The sequence below is a fragment of the Aspergillus ibericus genome, assembly GCF_003184845.1.
Source record: "Aspergillus ibericus CBS 121593 unplaced genomic scaffold BO80scaffold_18, whole genome shotgun sequence".
NCBI classification, from domain to species: Eukaryota; Fungi; Ascomycota; class Eurotiomycetes; order Eurotiales; family Aspergillaceae; genus Aspergillus; species Aspergillus ibericus.
Genome location: NW_020292116.1, coordinates 559,000 through 574,667, shown reverse-complemented (window position 1 = coordinate 574,667; position 15,668 = coordinate 559,000). Strand labels below are relative to the sequence as shown.

The 15,668-nt window shown below is 51.1% G+C and overlaps 7 protein-coding genes across 7 annotated transcripts; 3 read left to right on the top strand and 4 right to left on the bottom strand.

Moving 5' to 3' along the window:
- The first annotated feature begins 555 nt into the window (after window positions 1-555).
- BO80DRAFT_67206 (uncharacterized protein) lies at window positions 556-1,039 on the top strand. Its single transcript, XM_025724696.1, has one exon. The coding sequence runs from the start codon at window positions 618-620 to the stop codon at window positions 891-893; it is 276 nt and encodes a 91-aa protein (XP_025575714.1). The 5' UTR covers window positions 556-617; the 3' UTR covers window positions 894-1,039.
- Window positions 1,040-1,245: 206 nt separating this feature from the next.
- BO80DRAFT_444823 (uncharacterized protein) lies at window positions 1,246-2,329 on the top strand (the record flags this gene model as incomplete). The annotated part of the gene is made up of 2 exons (XM_025721456.1): window positions 1,246-2,173; window positions 2,238-2,329. 2 exons carry the CDS (start codon window positions 1,246-1,248, stop codon window positions 2,327-2,329), a joined length of 1,020 nt encoding a protein of 339 aa, XP_025575713.1.
- Window positions 2,313-3,946, top strand: BO80DRAFT_424932 (MOSC domain-containing protein). The gene has a single exon (XM_025719401.1). It carries the CDS (start codon window positions 2,647-2,649, stop codon window positions 3,721-3,723), a length of 1,077 nt encoding a protein of 358 aa, XP_025575712.1. The 5' UTR covers window positions 2,313-2,646; the 3' UTR covers window positions 3,724-3,946.
- On the bottom strand, window positions 3,787-7,080 carry BO80DRAFT_67203 (DNA-directed DNA polymerase POL5). The gene is made up of 5 exons (XM_025724695.1): window positions 6,620-7,080; window positions 5,986-6,571; window positions 5,136-5,941; window positions 4,791-5,084; window positions 3,787-4,716 (listed from the first exon to the last, which is right to left on the bottom strand). The coding sequence occupies exons 1-5, from the start codon at window positions 6,989-6,991 to the stop codon at window positions 3,850-3,852; spliced, it is 2,925 nt and encodes a 974-aa protein (XP_025575711.1). The 5' UTR covers window positions 6,992-7,080; the 3' UTR covers window positions 3,787-3,849.
- Window positions 7,081-9,838: 2,758 nt separating this feature from the next.
- On the bottom strand, window positions 9,839-11,265 carry BO80DRAFT_501957 (alpha/beta hydrolase; the record flags this gene model as incomplete). Its single annotated transcript, XM_025724302.1, has 2 exons — window positions 9,839-10,919; window positions 10,979-11,265. The coding sequence occupies 2 exons, from the start codon at window positions 11,263-11,265 to the stop codon at window positions 9,839-9,841; spliced, it is 1,368 nt and encodes a 455-aa protein (XP_025575710.1).
- Window positions 11,266-11,670: 405 nt separating this feature from the next.
- On the bottom strand, window positions 11,671-12,512 carry BO80DRAFT_424929 (DUF2985 domain-containing protein). The gene has a single exon (XM_025719400.1). The coding sequence runs from the start codon at window positions 12,408-12,410 to the stop codon at window positions 11,715-11,717; it is 696 nt and encodes a 231-aa protein (XP_025575709.1). The 5' UTR covers window positions 12,411-12,512; the 3' UTR covers window positions 11,671-11,714.
- A 783-nt stretch (window positions 12,513-13,295) lies between these two features.
- BO80DRAFT_381506 (kinase domain-containing protein) lies at window positions 13,296-14,916 on the bottom strand (the record flags this gene model as incomplete). Its single annotated transcript, XM_025716846.1, has 2 exons — window positions 14,115-14,916; window positions 13,296-14,059 (listed from the first exon to the last, which is right to left on the bottom strand). Coding segments are annotated over exons 1-2 (1,494 nt in total), but the record flags the coding sequence as incomplete, so codon positions are not given.
- Window positions 14,917-15,668: the final 752 nt, after the last annotated feature.

The window sequence follows — 15,668 nt, the reverse complement described above, 5'->3', positions numbered from 1 at the left end:
TAAACATCATCTCATGTACATATTATCATTCTATTCGATCATTCATCTTCCTTTCTATATCCATCCCAACCAATCAGATTAGATAGCCAATAGACACACTGTCAATACCAGAATATCAAAGGTGGTGTCTGTCGAGTAGTGAACAAAGACTAGCATGATGATCGTTGAGACAAAGACAAGCACACACCCGTCTTTGTCTGTATAAAGATGTTTCTAGTTTGGTAGGACATAAAGGGATGTGATAAGTTTGGCGAGGTGGGTTTTACATCGCTAGTTGCCATGTCAGAAGTGATAGGATTCTGAGGAGGTAAAAAGCTTCTCCTGTGCGGAAGGTATATTGTGTACTGCATTGGAATTTAGACTTGTAGGTAGTCGCATGTCTGGCTAGCCGGATACCTTATATAAGCTGTCGGTTCCTGCTTGACTCCTGTTGCATTAGGTTCTAGCAAGACGGATTGTTCAGCTGGTTGTTTGTGCGCATTTACAACTTCGAAATTGTCCACCAAAGAGACATCTGACATACAACCTACCATGACGGACATGTTGGATATGATAATGGAACGGCTCAGACGGGAGGCCAAAAGTAAGCTTGATCGGCAGTCCAGGCCACTGTACCAATGCTAACGATCATCCAGGGGGCAAGCCCAGAGAACAAGAAATCCAGGCTGGAAACATTGGTTGACGACCTGATCTTGCCCTTATTGACGACTTGTCAAGATAGGCACCTCTTACACTGCGAAGAAGCAGACCAAGGGGCATCGGGGGACATGCCTACGCGACTGATTGATCATGGTTCATCTGCCACCAGCTCGATCAAGCTCATTGATACCAGAACCCAACATGAAGCGGATGTGGGCCAGGGATTATCTGGTCCTCTTGTATCCCTAGGATAGTCATGATCCGGCAAAAACCACCCGTGCCAACCTACCACACCGTCTGGAAGACTTGGATGTGAGCGCATTCCCGGCGGCAATCCGGGACGCCATCACTGTCACGCGGCTGATGGGCATCCGTTAACTCTGGATCGATGCCATCTGCATCGTTCAACCCGACAACGACGAGTATTATGACGACTTGCGGCAGGAATCTGTCAAGCTGGCATGTGTTTACGTCAATGCCACGCTCTGTATCTCGGCGTGCAGTTCGACTGACAGCTCAGATGCCTTTCGTACGGAGCGGCGACGGATGCGTTGCTCTGGAACGTGTCCCCAAGAGTGCCAGTGCTCTGTCGGGCGCTTGGGCCAAATGCTCAAGAGTACCCCATTGATGACAGATGGTTGGTATACACAGGCGTGGTTGCTTTCACCGCGCATCTTGCATTGGACCCGGGACGGCCTTGTCTGGCAATGTCGTTGGGGCATATGGCACGATGGCTTTGGAGAGCCGGGGTTTAAGGTGCTGAAGCTTACGAAAAGCTATGCATTCGAAGATGAGTCTATTTACGGTCACCTGATGGATGCACGTAGAATTGTGACTGCCCTGCGAGAGGAGGCTTTGGGAGATCTATGGCTTAATGTCGTCCGGTATTATCTGGCGGAGCAGTCAGCCCGTCCGTTTGATCGCCTGGCTGTTCTCAATGGGCTTGCAAGATACCTTTCGGAGAAGCATCGAGTTAGGTATCTCGCGGGCATCTTCAGCTCCTGTCCGGCGAAGCCGCTCCTGTGGAAAGGGACAGGCATATGCGAGACGGGAAACTATCCCACATGGTCCTGGGCATCCGCGACGGGAGTCACTTTCGATCGGGAATTTGGAATCCCCGCGGTTCAATGCGTTGAGCATCGCCGGCTTCCGCCGATGGACCGCGTGCCTGATTTTAGCAATCTTCCTGAGAGGATTCTGTCTCTTGCAGGCATGTCTTTGTCTTTCACGCAACACCAGGTGCTTAGAGGAAGCGAGCCCCGAGTTTGGGAGGTAAGGAGTTGCAGTTCTAAGGTGAACTACACTGTTCACCTGGATGCTGAAACGGATACTTTCCCCGAACTGGAGGATGTGGTGTTTTTGATCCTAAAGCAGATAGGCTTTCAGCTTGATTGGTGGGACTGGAAGATCAAGTACAAAGGCCTGTTGCTGCAGAAAAGAAAGGGTGAGATGGATTCGCTCTATGAGCGACGAGGCTTTGTCGAGTCGAGCCATGTGGATGAAGAGGGTTCCAAGTGCCTGATTGCTGGGCGGTGTACGACGTTTCACTTTGATTTAGCACAGCCACTCTGCACATCAATACTCTCATATGTTATAAGATTCAGCGGAAATCAAGGGAATATGGAAGAAACCCGAGCGTGGAAAGGAACGCGACCATCACGTGATACAAACACTCGGGACCTTCCAATGACACCAATCTCTATGAATTAAAGAATACTGCCAGGAATACTGCAGGAACATAGTCGATCTATCAATTCCCCACGAGGCCTAACCCTAGTTATGTGCTGTGACTCACCACTACTCCACTCGTTAGTCCATTTAAGCTCGCACATTCGGACTTCGGCCATTTAGCAGTTAGCTCTAGCTGCATATCAAACTGCGGCTATATCTTATCGCTATCTACCCATTTCTTCCTCCTCCTCCTTCCTCCCTCACCACCGATATACCTCAATCAACCACACCACCACCACCGCAGCAGCAGCAGCAGCAGCAGCAGCAGCAGCAACAATGGACACCACCGTCCTCCTAACCACCATCCTCGCCATCCTCCTCCTCTCCCTCCCCTTCATCCTCAAAAATATATCCAAAAACCCCCTCTCCCACCTCCACACCCTGCTGCACCTGCACCACCACCGCCCCCTCAAAACCCACCCCAGCACCATCCTCTCCCTGCACATCTACCCCATCAAATCCTGCCGGGGCCTCACCATCCCCAAATCCACCCTCAATAAACACGGCCTCGCTCTCGACCGCCGCTGGATGTTCGTCGACGCCAACACCCATGAATTCCTGACCATTCGCCAGAACGCCAAAATGACATTGATCACCACCGCCTTGGATAGCTCCCTCACCACCCTTTCTATTTCCATTCCCTCATTCACGCAGAAAGTGATTACGGTTCCCGCATCCCCGACACCCTCCTGGCTCGCGGAACACACCACCCTCTCCGAGAAAGTCAAAATCTGGGACAACATCACAGATGGATACGTGTACGGACCCGCCGTGAATTCGTTATTCAGTGAGTTCCTCGGCAGGGAGGTGGCACTGGTATATAAAGGTCCCACGCCGAGGATGTTAAAAGGCAATGGGGACCCCAGGATATTAGGCCGGGAACAAAGTACCTTCTTCCCCGATGTCCATCCCGTCTTGATAGCGAGTGAGGCCTCCATGAGGGAGTTGAATGAGCGGTTGGTGGGAAGGGGCGAGGAGGAAATTACCGTGGAGAGGTTTCGGCCGAATATTGTCATTCAGGGGGTGGTGCCGTGGGAGGAGGATTCGTGGAAGGTGGTCAGGATTTTATCCGCGGGGGAAAAGGAAGGGGGGAAGGGGAAAGGGTTGGAGTTGGATGTTGTGGCCAGGTGTGCCCGGTGTCAGGTTCCGAATGTGCATCCCGATACGGCGGTCAAGCATGCCAAGCAGCCGTGGGATACGCTCATGTCGTATCGCAGGGTCGATGAGGGGATGAAGTATAAGCCGTGTTTTGGGATGTTGAGTGCCCCGCGCAATGAGGGGGTCGTGGAGGTGGGGATGCGGTTTGAGGTGGTCGAGGAGACGGATCAGCATCGGTATATTACGGGGTTTTAGTGTGGTGGGATGGAAAATTGACCGGTTTTGTATATGGCATATATTACACGTTGGCCATTTAATGTATGACTAGCTCAACTAGTTCAGCTGCTAATTCAGCTGCTAATTCAGCTGCTAATTCAGCTGCTAGTTCTTCAGCTGCTTGCTCGACGAAACACACCAGTTGTTCCAGTCCGTGAAGAACGACGGCTGAACGTGACATTTCTTGCTGAGCAGCTGCGCCTTGCGCGTCTCCGCGTAGACATCCACCGCCCCCGCAATCGTCGTCTTGTCGTGCGCCGCCAGCGTCTTCACCACCAGCAGACTGGCCTGGCTGCAGGCCGACGCATGCGCCGGCGGGCCACTGTGCGTGGCCTCGGTGTGGATCGATTTCAGCAGCTCCCACACGGGCTCCGTCGACTCCAGCGCGGGCAGCGCCGTGCCCTTGCAGTGCTTGGTGTATTCACGGAGCACCCCGCTGGCCTTGTTGGAGATTTGCTTGACGGTGGAGCGGCGCGTGAGGCGCAGCAGGGGAAGGAGAAGATCGAGGGCTAACAGCTTCGAGTGGCACTTCTTCACGTAGATCTCGAGGAGGTCGAGGACGCGGTTCTTGAAGTTGACCATGTTCTCTTTGGCATCCTTCTTGTCCTTCTTCTGGCCCAGGGCGTCCCGACGAGCCTTGAAGACCTTGACGAGCTGCGTGTCGATCTCCTCCATCTCGTCGTCGTTCATGTCGGCGTCGGAACCGTCCGAATCTTCGTTCAGGTCCTGGTCGGCGCGGTGCGTGCCCAGGGCTTCCGCCAGTTTGGCCTCGAAGAGCGCTTCTTCCTCGTCGTTGCCATTGTCGGATTCTCCCTCCGCCTCGTCATCGTCACTGTCCTCGTCAGAGCCCGCATCAACGACTTCCACGTCGCTGTCTTCCTCGTCGACGTCCATCATCTCCTCGTCGCCTTCGTCGTCTTGCTGGTCGAACATCTCTTGCTGACCAGCCAGACTTTCTTTCGCTTCCAGGATCTAGCAAACGTGAGTCTTGATTCGCCTCCTTGGGATTGGACGAATTAAACAGGGGATGAATGGTCTGAACTTACAGAAGTCAACGACTCCAGGCCGTTCTCCGTGATGCTGTCTGCGAACGCACCAAACACCTGCTCGCTCATGCGACGGAAGAGCTGCGACTGCTTCGAAGCGAAACTCAGAAGAATCTCCACCAGAGCGTCAGAAGCATCCGACGTCTCTTCCTTCTTGGACTTCTTGTCGCCAAAGATCTTGGTGTAGCAAAAGTCGAGTTCCTCGAGCATGGATGCCGCATCGGCATCGCCGTTGTACACTTGAAGGATGGTCAGAGAGTAAAGCAGCTTGAAGGCATCAACGGCCTGATCGCCCTTCTACCGTAGGTTAGTAGTAGAACATAGTAGCTGGGATAAATGGCTTACCATGTTGGAGAGTTTCTTCAGCGACTTGAAGGCGCCCTTCACCGAGTCTTGGATGGTGTCGTCCATGTTGATGATGAACTTGCCGTGCTCCTCGGACTTGACTGCGTCGCGGATTTTACGCACCACAGCATACGGAATGCCCGCGTACTTCTGGGTAGCAATGAGACTGTTGATGCACGAGTTGATCCGGCTGCGGAAGAGTTCCTGTGTCTGCTCCGTCAAAGGCGGGACAACGGACTGGTCCCGATCGTCCTCGCTGTGCTTGAAATAGGCAAATCGAACAAAAGCAAACAGAATCTGCTCCAAGATCTTCTGCATGCCCTCTTCCGCTTCGCTGGCCGAAGCCCGGGCGCGAACAATGGACAGGAGCAAGCCGGCCAAGAACTGACGGCTGGATGCAGCAGCCTTGCTGTCAGTCGTTCCCGGAGCCGCAAGGAGGGATTCAAAGAGCGGAACAATCTGTTTCAGGGCGTCCAGATTGGCGTCCACGACGATCTTTTCGACCGTCTTCGTCTTGGTGGCCTGGTCGAAGTTCACGGATCCAGATGAGCCCATGAGGCCACGGACAGAAGCGGCAGCAAATTCGGGCTCCTTGGATACGCGGGTCTGGATAGCCTTGGCAGCCTTGACGGCCATGCGATGCAGATATCGATCCTCAACAGCAAGCTGGTTCATCAGACACCGGACGAGGTTCTTCGTGAACACCAGGGAAGCCAATTGCAGCGGGCTGTCGCTGATGACCTTGTTGAAGAGAAGGAACCCCCAGTATTTACGCTCCTCGGACGACGAAGAGGAGAAGAGGCCATCTACTGCGGTTAGACAGAACTTGGTAAGGAGAAAAGCGACTCACTATCGACCACTTCCGTCCAGAAGTCCACGAAACTAATACGAGCCGAAGACTTCGACTTGGAGCTCTCCTTCACCGGCGCGTCGCCAAGTCTGCTCATAACGATGTCCCAGGCAAAGTGAAGCTTCGAGTTCCACACTCCGGACGATTTGGCCTTTCCACCTTCGTTCTCGGAGTCGGCAGTGGAGGACTCCTTCATGACCTTGGCCAGCTGGTTTCTCTCCCGCGCATCGAGGGGATCGTCGTGTTTCCAGACCTTGTTCGGGAATGTAACATTTGGGAACAAGTCCTTGGCTGCGAGCCAGATGGCCACGCCCTCAGGGGTCCGCGCAAGCTCGTTCGAGCACAGACGCTCAAGAGCGGACTCTACAAATTTGGCCTCAGCCTTCTGAGCCGCAAGCTCGTAGATGCAGCGATAAACAATCCAGCCACATTCCTCCCGGATCCAGGGCTTCTTCTTGGCCAGATCAAACACCAGGTCCAGAAGCTTGGTCCACTCGTTGAAGGGGGCACTGGGCTTGAACAAGATGGATGACTTGATGATCGCTTCCGCACCAAACAGGCGACCGAAATGATGATCTCTTTGTTCCTGTTGTACGTCAGCATCACATTCAGAAAAATGCTCACGGGATCATACCTGACCGGACTCACTGCCGGAAGCATTAGACTGCGACTCCCAGATGTTCATCACCGTCGAGATGTTCAGCTCGGAAGAGTCCCGCGGAGAGCCAAAGACCTGGGAGACAATCTCAGTCAAGGCGATGGAGAAGCCGATTCGGGCGGCCTTGCGGCTGCTGCAGAGACCACGGAAGAGTCGTTGCAAGGTTTTCTTGATCTGGTCATCGGCAGGGTTCTTGTCCGAAGTGAACTGCGACACCAGGAGTTGGGCCGCCTTCAGTCTGATCTCATCCTTTTCATTTGCGAGATCCTCATAGATCTCGACCAATTTGGTGTCAACGTTGAACGGCTCGCGACGCCGCTTCTTGGACGCAGCGTTATGCTGTGCCATTGTCGAGGTGGGTTAATTTAGCCACCAGATCGACTAGTAAAGTAACACGCAAAATGATATTAGATAGAAGCCCGTCGCTGAGGGCCAACCACGACTGGGATGGAGGAGTTGGCTGCGATTCCGCTTCCGAAAATTTATGAGGCGCCTGGCCGAAGCGGGTTAGCGCCCCCCGGACGGGTCCACCTTTAGGTTACCGCCAGTCGACCAATCACGTCTTTGCCTATATGGAGCCTGATCTGCTTGCTTAGCCAGCCATCAGGCGTGTATTGTTCAATCTGATCAAATTTCAATGATTCCCAGGGTCTGAGCGCTTTGTCCCACCTATACAAACCGTCTCGCAGAGCCCTTACGACGCATCGCAGAAAGCATGAATTCCACTGTCTCGGTGCATGCTCGACTCTCTTGGGTGGTCTACAAGAAGCTTAAGATGAACAACCCAATCTTATGGCACAGTAAGAAAAAAGTATCCAGGAGCTCAGCGACACATCTAAGCAATTGAATCCACGGATGCGGAAGTCAATAGACAGGAATAAATCAAAGGTTTGCCTACAGCAAGCTCTAGGATATATAGGAAAAGCAGCTCCTGGTGTATTTTCTAGGTAAAACAATCCACGTCAGGGATGGGATGGTCGAGCTTTGGTGCACAAACGCCTGGACCAGGCTGGGAGATCTCAGGGCGGGCGATCAAGGAATAGCAGTCATGGCTTTCTCCAGAGATGGGCAATAGCTCTCTGTACAGACAATAGACATGTCCGAGTGGATTCAATTCTTGACCCCAAAGTGGGTCCTGGGGAACGAATTACTCTGAACAAGGCTCGTAATTTCCTCTTAGACAGTGGAAAGGAGCTGATCTTGATTCCTCCCTCTCAAGCCCCGGTTATTGGCTTGCGGATCCCTCTGTCGCGCAGCACTTGGTTGCTCTGGTCTACGTGGATCGATTACTACAATCGGATTTGACAGCTCGGAGAACAGGACCGTCAGGGAGATTTCGGAGGGATGATCGGAAAGGATGTCAGGTTCGAAGGTAGTGTGGATGCACATGGCATTTATGTATTGACAGTGTGTATGTTCTTTCACTAGATTGAGCAGCCATTCAGTTTGCTGTTTACAATACATGGTAGATGACAACAGTCCATTTCAGCCAGAACATCTACGTCGGGATAATCTACTGCTACTATGATACAGTGTGAAAATATCGTTGGTTCTACCGGTGTATCGCAAAACCCGCCAGTCCATTGGTACATGGTACTGCTATTATCCGGAGCTGCTAAAAACCTTATATCAGTACTCCAGAGAAAATCGACAGTACCTGAGACATATTTCCTCTTGATGGCCTAACTGATTCCACAACTGTCCTTTCACACTGCACCATAGTAACGCGCTAGCGCATATACGGCATGCAGCTCGGTCTGGATAAGAACAGACAGGGGTCAGCGCGGGGAAAGTAGCAGCATGATTTGTCGATGGCTCCATTCGACGGTCTACTCCATTCGCAGCCACAATTAAATCACGCAGTTCAATCCTCTCGACAATCTAGATTGCACCCTACTCATCCCAGGCAGACTTTTACTGGAAGAAATATATCCGTACAGACACTACAACTAACCCTGGCCCTTATCTACACCACCTCAGGGACCAGATTTGCCTTTCTGGTAGATATCATCTCTGCACTGCAGACGGAAACCCTTCATCAAGTGATCGTACGCCCGAACATGCCATCCAAGGGTTGCCTATTTATTCTCGTATTCCCACCTCCGTTGAGAGGTATGTCCGAGGCAGGAAGAAAATCCCGCATCTGCAAACGAGACGCCTGAACTATTCCTTTCTCGCAACTCCGCACGAAAAAAAAAAAAAAAAACAAAAAGAATGTAAGACATCCCTATCGGCGATCAAGCATTGGCCAAGCCTTGGTGGCTGCTGCAGAGAAAAAGCAAATAAGATGCGCAGTGTCAGCACTAAGGCTTATTCTCGGAGGATGTTGGTATAGGAGCCTTGTAAGGCTTGGGGGAGGGATGATAAGGGATGTTAGACAGAACGGAGATAACTCTGGGATGGAATAAAAGGTTGGTTGGGTACGGGGTGTTGCTGTGTTCGGTTCGTTCTTACAACATCGTCACACAAGTCCTCCTCCTCTTTTTTATCATAGAAAGAAAAACATCATCTCCTCACTCAATTCTACTCGCTGAAACTCAACCATGCATCTCACCACCCTCCTCCTCTCCCTCACTCTCACCCTCACTCTAAGCGACTTCACCACCGCCCATCCAGCAGCCGATGCGCTCCTCAACGCTCTCGAACCCCGCTGCCTCAAAACTGGGAATTTATGTGATCCGAGAGATAGTCGGTGTTGTGGGGGGTGTTGTGCGTTTTGCTCGTCGGGTGTGAAACGTGACATTGATGATATTGGTGATGAGGATGGGTTGGTTAAGCGCGATGATGATGGGTTCATTTATTGTACTTATATCTGTGGGGATAAGTGTTAGCTGGGGATTCAAGTGTATGTATGATTTCCTTTGCGATTGGTTGGTTGGTTGGTTGATTTTGGTGGGTGGGTGGGCTGATTTGGAGTAGGTGTTGGCAGCTGGAGGGGGTGTGGTGGATGTGGTTGGGTTGAAGAAGCTGAGGTTGGTTGAGGTCGTTGATGGGATGCCATTGGTTCTAGTAGACAATGCGCTCTTGGAGCATTTTGGGGTATTCCCTAAGTGACAATTGTTGCCCTTTTATATGTCAACTGCAGTCACGAGAGACATTTGCATGCACTCAGGAAACATTCGTTCTCTTGTTGACGAGCCACCATCTTAAATTTCAAGCAGACCTACATCAACAGGCTTAATCATACAATAGCATCTATTTCAAGTCTATACTTTCCTCCTGAAGCATTCGTTCACTAAGATCATCCGTGACCCATTTCTCAATCTGCGAGACCACCTCTCCGACCAACTGGTCATAGTGTCGTCCATCCCCATGCGGTACGAACAGCGATTGATGTGCCGTGACTTCATCCATGTTCTCCATGTGCACCGGTACCCAGAGGGAATTATCTCCGTGTTTCCAATGATGGGAGGGCATGAGCACGAATTTGTGTGGTTTGGAGGTGGTTTTGATGGTTGTGTCGACTTCTGTTTGAACATTGCCATTCAACTGCACGGTTTTCTCTTTGACGGATTCTTCCGAGACCGTCGTATAACCATCCTCTGTCGATAGGTCGAGGGATGATAACGACGACGTGTATTGCAGGCCTAGCTTCTCTGTTGGTGGGGCCAGATACATCTGGTCCACGGAAACAGTCCTCGTTTGGACTGAAGCGGAAGTGTGACCTGACTCTGTCTCTGCATTCTGAGACCGATCCCCCCCCCTACTCTTTACCCTCCCCTTCGACTTTCTCACAATAGGCTTCGTACTCAACGTATAATAATTCACAAACCGAACCCGATCCAAACTTTTCTCCGCCTTCTCCAACGCCATCAACTCTTTATAACGTTTCCGTAACTGCACGTAATTATTCAAACAACCGGCGAACTGATACGGCGACAAGATCCGGTTATAGATCGATCGCGTCAGATTGTGACTGTTCTTGTGAAAGAAGTGCATGATCCCGTTGATCCCATGTCGCTCCACGAGATGGATGTCGTTGCTGAAGGGTGGGTCGAATAGTGGATCTGTTGTTGTGTCGATGTCGCTGGGGGTATCTTGGGATGTGGTGATGGTTTCTTCCTTTTGCTGGAATAGACCTCGGAGCCCTGTAGGGATTACATGAGGGTGGAGTCCCAGAAAGGGGACATCGAAATTGATGAGGCCGAGAATGCGATGCTTTTGGTTTGGTGATGGGGAAAGGCTGGAAAGAAGAGCAGCATCTGCGGCGACAATACCGCCGAGACTGTGACCGAGGAGAATCACATCTAAATCGTCCGCTAAGTGTGGTGATAGCCTATAGTTGTATATGTATCAGCCAATCTGCTTACCAATTCCGTCTATATAACTACCTACCAAGAAATAAAATTCTCCACCGCCGTACGCATCTCCCCTCGCGACTTATATCGCGGATAAATGCGCGTATAGATGACATGCGACTCGCTTAACAACCCCGTCAAAGAATGATGAACATGCGCCGGGAAGTCCGAGAAACTGGCCTCGGAACCCATGAACCCGTGGATATAGACTAGTAACAAGCGACGTTTGCTGGATGTTTCAGCTGATGCGGGCGGTAGTGATAGTGTGGAGGAACCTGGGGAGGCATTTGTCGCCTCAGCAGTAAGGGGATGTAGCCGCGTCATGGTAGGCTGTGCGGATGAGACAGTCGAGGGATGTCTTGAATATTTTGTAGAAATCGTAGCATCTATGCTGGTGGTGAGTTTATCTATGCTGGGATCCACCTTGGGGCTTGGATCCAAGGGTCGGGTAGAGGGAGGGCCCTCAGCCACCCGATCGCCCCGAGTACGAGTACGAATCGTCGAATACCCTATTTTAGGCTGTTTAAAAGTATGCGGTAGCCTGGTTCAACCGCTACCATTCATTGGCTTTGTATATTCTGGTTTCAATGTTTAATCCATGAATTATTGTTAACATGTAGTTATATAAGTCTACTGATATTCCCTAGCGTCAAGTCCCACAGAATTAGGATTTTTACCAGGAACCAGATCGACTAGATAAGTGACTACTTGATCTCCTCGGGGCAGTTGTTCTATTATATAGCCATCAATTCATAACAATATACACCATTCCATCACACCTTCTCCACACTATCCGAGTCACTACTCAGCTTGCACGAGACCTTGGACAGTCGACACCGTCTCTTCTCCAACCATACAACCACCCCCGCAACCGCTCCCACCAGACAAGCCAGACAGACAAACAGCCCCGTCGTCCAACTCGGCCGCGTAAACCGATTCATAGCCCACATACACACAGCCAGACACACCTGAAACACCGTATTCAGCATATTCCCCCATACCACCGCATCCATCTTCCACAGCGGGGTGGGACTGGTGCATCCCTTGAGCAGCTCAACCGAGTCCGCGTCGATACTAGACATATCCATCCCGGGATATTGAGAATCAAGGACGAACCAGCCGTCATGTGTCTGGGAGAGACGAGTCAATCCTGTCATAGAACCAGCTAGCCGCCAACGACACCAGTAATGGACATCCCGGATACGCCACGGAGCGAGTCCAAACCCTGTGACGCAAAACAGAGCGTTGAGGATCTGAGAGTCGATTTCGATCCAGATCTGACGGGGGGAGTTTTCAGCCGAGCAGCTCGGATGGCACATGGCGGGGGCGGCATTGCATATCAGGAGGAAGAGCATCCCGCCCCAGGCTATGATGTTTAGGCCGTAGATGATGGTGAAGATGCCGAGTGGGGTGAGGGTCCAGTGGAGGAAGGCTTGCGTTTTAGTTGGCTGCTGGGTTGTGGGGGCCATTGTTGTAGTTTGATATAGGGTGGAAAAGAGAAAGGAGACAGGGATGGAGTTCCTGCATATTTGTTAGTCGAAGAAAGGAACTAGCGATGACTTAAATAAAAATGTAGATTCGTGATGCTGTCGTTAGTAGCCTGTTGCTTCCTTTGCACTATAGTTCTAAGTAGGGAAAAGCAACGGTGATCTGCCGCTAGTGTTGATTGGATACGGATACGGGTACGAAGTGGGTCGATTAATGGAATCACTGAAGATTTTGGCGTGGCGAAGTATAGCATGAAACCTTTTTTGATTAGCTATCGTGGATATAACTAAGACTATTCTATCCTTGTGTTTGCGTTGCCTTTCTCAGAGTATAAAAATCGTTGGCCTATACATTGCTTGAAGACTGCTAAGTACCGACGGTGGGAATGATTGAGAAGCTTGTCTTTGGATTGAAGAATACTTCTTGAGAACACCACATACCCATCGCTTGCGTATTTAAGACGGTTCAACTAGATCAAATTTGCGAGATGGTGTGCATCATGTGATCAGGTGTATCTATACGCTCTTGGCTTCCCTCCCTCAATCTCTTCAGATAATCTACCCATCTCACAACAATCAGTTTTCATCAAACTTATCAAGGATTTCATCAGTATTTCAACTCTAAACATTCGTATATCTCCCGGGCCTGTTTATATTCTCGACCAAGACAATTCTGCGTTGAGTATTTGTCGTCAGCTACAACCAATTTGGTTCATATCTCAGAGCCATGGCTAATCATTTCGAATGAGAACAGGTTAATCGGACCCCTATCACCAACCAGCACAGCATCCACATGCTTAAAGTGGGTATAGGCTCAATCCTTTGCTATTTTCATCTGTTTGTTGTAGAATTTGATATACTCCAGCTCTGCTCCAGAGCCGGCACTCCCCAGCTGTTCATCCACTCCGATTCCAGCACCTGTTGTGCTGTAGCTCTCTCCTCTGGCCGGAACTTCAGCATTGACCGCAGCATAGAATCGAATACCCTCTTTTCCTCATCTGTCACGGTATCCAAGCCTGCCTCGGCTCGAGGCTGCTGTATTCCGTGACTAAACCGCATATCCCAGGTTCTGCGCACACCATCATGCCGCCTAGGCATCCCCGGCTTCATACTCAGTTCACCATCCTCGTCAAACCATTCTAGTCTCCTATCCCACTTCTTCCACCATTCAGGAGGTAGAATGCCAAGCACTTGAACCTGCTCCATGGTGACGCGATCACGAGTTGGGAAAAATGTCTCGAATAAAGGCCGTTGGCCGAAGATCTCCCAGATAGTGCAAGCAAGGGTCCATATGTCTGACGCAAATGAAAGCGGCTCCTCTGAAAATCTCGCTTCCGGTGGTTGAAGAAGAGGTAGGGTTTTTGAAGAGTACCGGGTCAATTTGTGTGGGTTGAATGACTCTCCAAAATCGCAAAGGATAACCTTTTCCTCACCCAGAGCGAATTCGTCGCTGCGGACGCCAAACCAAGTGGGAAAAAACACTCGAGCAGGTACGCCGCTTGGCAGTGCCTTGCCATCGATGCGGACAACGGCCTCTGACTCGGGCTCCCCATATCTCTGGTACAATTCTGACGTGGAAAGTCCATCAATCGCTTTTGGAAGCTGCACTAGGATGTTGCCAAGATGAATGTCTTGGATGACTTAGCCAGACCATCTCTCCAAATGTAGAATATAAGCATCACATACCTCCATGGACCGTGTCTTGGCTGTGAAGAAATGCGACCCCACGAATAAGCTGCGCGACTATCGATTGAGCAACCTTGGGTTGAAAAAGCCCAAGTCTTGAAGATTCTTTGGCATCGAACAAGCTTATTAGCGCAGGTGGAGTGACCACGCATCGATGCTTCCTATTGGGACCGGAGACACAGAACTCGTCAAGGAGAAAAGGCACAATGTTTTTTCCCAGCCTGTCTGATGATTGTCTTAGAGAATTTATTATAGTAGCTTCATTAGTGCTGCCACTGGCATCAGCAGTAATGACTTTCACTGCCACATATCTAGACCTTTGTCGATCACGGGCTAGCCATATAGTTGAGTACCCTCCGTATCCAAGCTTGTCAACCAGCTGATAACGCCCATCGTTTAACTCATCCCCAACACGAAGGGGATGGTACCCCCCGGGACAGTACCTATCCAGGTCTTCCACATCTTCAATAAGCTGATAGAAACTCCTCTGAGACGTGATATTCGATATATGAGCGCCTTCAGTCCCTTGGCTCGATCCTCCTGGAATACCCGGGGATGTTGACGAGGCGTTTCGGACATGCCGTTGATCCGCACAAACAACACGATATGTCAACCGTTGGTATCCTTTCAACCGAGCACGGGTACGAGTAAACATCTGCAGCGACAGCATGGTGTCAATGAGTGGTTGTCGCGGGTGGAGGGAGGGGGAAGTTGTCACTCTGGATGCCATGTAAGCAATTGACGGAAAGTTCCATTCACGTGCATTATGGGCATCTCCCCTCCCTAGTCCTTGAAATTCCGGTGAGCACGCCTATGGCTACCAGACTCGCAAATACATAGCCTGCGAGTCTAATCTGTTGGCCCTTCGGTAGTAGTGAGTGACTCCGTGATTCCACGCGACAAAGGGGTCTGCGGGAAGCTCTTGACCGCATTTCGCCGGGGTGACACCTCACGTCCTTGTCAACCCCCCCTCCGGTATATCCATCATGACTTCAGACAGCCTCAATCTTCTCCCTGCCGAGCTGATCTTAGAGCTGGGTCTTTTCTTGCAGTCCCGGTCGCTGGCCGCGCTGGCCTGTTCCTCCAAGCGATATGCGCAGCTCCTGACCCCCCAGCTCTATACTCGGTGGCTCCAGCACAAATGTGGAGAGATGGCTCATCGCTCTACGTGGCACTATACTCAGTACTGGGGCTCTCCTTACGCGGTCGACTATTTTCAGAAGTATCCATCGGATGTATCCCAGGTTCATTGTTGCGCCACATTGCTGCACCGATTTGCCGGGGCTGGAAACCTCTGCCTGGTCAGAGTCGTTCTTGCCAGGGGTGCCGACGTCAATGCAAAGACTAGATACTATGAGGAAACGCCGTTACATGTTGCTGTGCATCACGGGCATGCGGAGATTGTTCACGCCCTGATGCAAGCAGGGGCAGATGTCAATGCTAAAGACCGCTCGCTCAGTACGCCATTGCAGACAGCCATTCGCGGGAGGCATTCGAACGTAGTGTTATGCCTGCTCAAGTTCGGTCCCGGCATCTTTGAAGGTCGTCTGACAG